Source organism: Benincasa hispida, unplaced genomic scaffold (genome assembly GCF_009727055.1).
Source record: "Benincasa hispida cultivar B227 unplaced genomic scaffold, ASM972705v1 Contig405, whole genome shotgun sequence".
In the NCBI taxonomy this organism is placed as follows: domain Eukaryota; kingdom Viridiplantae; phylum Streptophyta; class Magnoliopsida; order Cucurbitales; family Cucurbitaceae; genus Benincasa; species Benincasa hispida.
In genome coordinates, this window is record NW_024064838.1 from 59,147 (window position 1) to 63,011 (window position 3,865).

At 37.7% G+C, this 3,865-nt stretch overlaps 1 protein-coding gene across 1 annotated transcript in view; it reads left to right on the forward strand.

Moving 5' to 3' along the window:
• LOC120069470 (cullin-4-like) overlaps positions 1–3,865 on the forward strand; it is a 28,722-nt gene that overhangs the window by 8,408 nt on the left and 16,449 nt on the right. Inside the window, 3 exon segments of the mRNA XM_039021242.1 lie at positions 243–360; positions 1,191–1,306; positions 1,421–1,767. Of these exon segments, the coding sequence (XP_038877170.1) occupies positions 243–360; positions 1,191–1,306; positions 1,421–1,767 (581 nt within the window).

Consider the following 3,865-nt stretch of genomic DNA (forward strand, 5'->3'; position numbering starts at 1 on the left):
CTGCTACCCCACCGCCAACACACGAAACACCCACCACCAACTACCGCCGCCGCCCGCTCCGTCGTCTCTTCTTTCACCCACTTCCACCCTCCTCCATCTCTTCCCCTCCTATGAAAAATAACCAAATCCCAACCACTTGACCCCAACAAGAACTGGCCTCCACACCACGACGCCCCCCTTCTTCCAACATTACTCCCGATGACGCCGATTTCGACCCTTCCTCCATGGCCCTAGATGAAGATCTCAAGCCCGATGACTCCCCTCTCATTGGCGCTAGCCGCGCCGTTGCAACCAATTTGTCGCGTAAGAAAGCCACTCCCCCTCAGCCTGCCAAGAAACTCGTCATCAAGCTTGTCAAAGGTCTGTTCTTTTGATCTCCTTCTCCCTTCCTCTTCCAGGGGTTTACGCGAATTCATTTCCTCTGTTCTTGTTGATTTTTCTCGTTAGGTTTTGTTTTTTGCGTGATCGATTCTATTGTTCTTTCTGACTGCTTTCGCCTTTCATTTTGGGGGTTTTCGCGTTCCTTCGTGTTTTCGTGTTCTTGTTTTGAAATTACTTGGAAATTAAGCTGTAAGTGAACCTGGGCACTCCGGATTATTTCGATTTCTTATGTTTCTTTAACCATTCTTACGGGATTACTTGGAATTGAGCTTTAGTTAGACATGTTTTCTGCTGATTTTCTTTCTGATTGCTGGGTCGTACACTGGCATTTAAATTTTCACGTGGGTCCTACGAAATTTCATGGAAGAACTGCTGAGTAATGATATAACTAACTTTCTGATGCGACTGTCATTACATTAGCTCTGCCAGGATTAGGAAATAATATTTACTGTACTGTACTGTACAGGGAGATTAAGAGGAGGACTCTGCATATAGAATTGGGAAAGTTCATTTATTCATCTTTGGATAGAATGTGTAGTCAGGAATATACACTCACACACCATTCTCTCAATTTGTAGTTAACGGCGATGGAAGATTTTTAGTCATCTGCCAAAAATTGGTAGTGCAGTGTGTAAGCAAACATTCTCTCGACTTGGTATTATTACAGTGAGCCACATCTATACTCTGGTGTAGTGTAGATATTGTCAATAGTTGTGAATATGTGATGTGAATTATATAGCCTCGGTTGAACTGATATCCCCTGTTGAAAAGTGGTTTACAATATCTCATTTTCTGTTTTCCCCATGAAGCAAAACCGACGCTCCCTGCTAATTTTGAGGAGGATACATGGGCAAAGTTGAAATCAGCCATATGTGCCATATTCTTGAAGCAACCTAATTCTTGTGATCTGGAGAAGCTTTATCAGGTAAAATTTATAATTCTTATTCTTTTTTTCCTTTCCACATGTTTGACAAAAAAAGACATTGCTGTACTATATCCATATCTGAGGTCTTTCAACCAATTGCTGTAATATATGCAGGCTGTTAACGATCTTTGCTTGCACAAAATGGGTGGAAACCTTTATCGGCGGATCGAAAAGGAGTGTGAAGTACACATATCTGCAGCATTGCAGTCTTTGGTTGGGCAAAGCCCCGATTTGGTGGTTTTCTTGGCATATGTTGAGAAATGCTGGCAAGATTTTTGTGATCAGATGTTGATGATTCGTGGCATTGCCCTGTATCTTGACAGGACATATGTCAAACAAACACCAAGTGTGTGCTCATTATGGGACATGGGGTTGCAACTTTTCAGAAAACATTTATCTTTATCTTCAGAGGTTGAGCACAAAACTGTTACGGGTCTATTAAGAATGATCGAGAAAGAAAGGTCAATCTCTATCCTAATGATGCTATAATTTTATTTAATTATAATGGATGTTGCATTTGCACATTGTATTGCATTTTATTTATTTATTATTTTGGAAACTCATCTAGGATTGTGATTCCTAATGCATTTGTTTTTTTTTTTTTTTTGGGACAGGCAATAGACTTCCTTTCATTAATTGATGAAATAAATATACTAAAGAAATNATCGTGTAGTGCCATCGTATAGCACCTCCAATGTATCGTTTAGTTCCCACACAAAAGCTAAACGATCGCATAGTGCTATCGTATAGCATTTGAACGCATCGTTTAGCTCCCACAAATACATGATTGTTTAGCGTCCAACATCACAACGACCAACGCTCATTGCTATACGATCGTCCAGCTTTTCTTCACATCATTTAATGCCTGGAACTAGACGATCGCTTAGCAACTGAACCTCAACAACGATTTTGAGCAGAAGCTGAAAAATGGAACAGCAGCTCGACCTCCTTGACTTGTTTCTTCAATTACATCTTAATTTCAACTCTAATGATTCCAAATAAATTACGTACTCTTGCTAACACATATAAGCTCATGAAACAAGAGCCAATTACAAAATGTAATTGAGAAATTAAAGAGAAATAAAATGTCAAAACTCAGAAAACCATATCAGTGCATTAGTTTCATATATCTCATGAAAAACACCCACTACACCAAAATTAAACCAAATTGAATGCTTATATGATGCTCTAATACCAATTGTAAGAGTGTAATAACATGCAGCGAAAGTATCAAGGATCTATAAGCATTCAAATTCACTAATTTTGGCAGAAATTAAAGCATGCTCATCTAAATAAGAGGGTTTTGGATCATACCTTTGTAGAACTCTTCAAGATCTTGATCAAACAACAGTAGTCTTCACCAAAGATTACCGTAAACCACCTCAAGATCTTCCCCACTATCCTCTTAGAGCTAAAGATCGAGTTGTGGGACTTAAGAACAACTTGAAGCAATGTAAAACAGAGAAAAACTCACAACAACACACTACCGAAGAACTCTTTCTTCCCGCTGAAATTTTCCCTAAAAAATTTATGTGTAATGCATCCCTTCATATCACTCCATTCTTCTTTATTTATTGCAGATGAACATGCAAAAGAAGGAATGTGCATAGCTTGTAGCCCATGCTTGGAGTTAAATGAAAAAGGGGAAGTGGGCTTTGTGTGAGCATGAAGAAGATGGTAATTGAAAACTTCAAAATTCCATTTGTCCATGTAATGCTATTTTCAAATTTTATCTTTAAAACCAAAATCTTGATTTTAAAATCATTTTAATATTAAAACTGAAAAATTAATTTTCGTAAATTAATTTAATATCAAATATTAAATTATTTTTTTGCACAAAACCATCTTCATATATTTAAATCATATTCAAATATATATTCTCCTATTCTGTTTAATTTTTATTTGAACATTTCAATTAATTTCTCAAGCTACTCTAAAGTTTAACCATTTACGAGCTAGTAGGGGGACCTCGCGAACCTACAGATCATGGGCTCCAACGATTCGAGATTAATTGGCTAAACTCATTAGACTGATCTAACCCCCATTTGTTAATTAATGGGACACTCCACTATAGCCCGTAGTTGAATTCCCCTCACTGTAGATATACTATGTCCACTTTATAACCATAATCAGTAAGTTGATCCTTCACAGTTTGTTCGTAAACAGCTAGGTCAAAATTATCGTTTTACCTCTGTGAATACATCTTGTTCCTTAAGTTCCAACTGACCCTCTAATGAACAATTTTGATTCATAATCTATATGAATAAAATCCTTCCTCTATCATGAGAATGAGGGGCCACGATTGTTCAAGACCTGGAATCAGTACTTAAGAGAGCAACCTATCTGCTAACCCTAAATCGGGTAAGAGTGAATTCCATCTTACAAGGCTATGTCCTCAACCATTCATTCGGTCTTATCCCCAAAATGGGAAGCTTATTGAGTAGGGTTGTTGGACTACTCTCATCGTTTGCAGATCAAATGATAATCCCGAACAAACAGGAGTTCATAGCTAGCTCAAGATTAAGATCGAGTTAACCTAGGTTATTTGATAAATGAAAT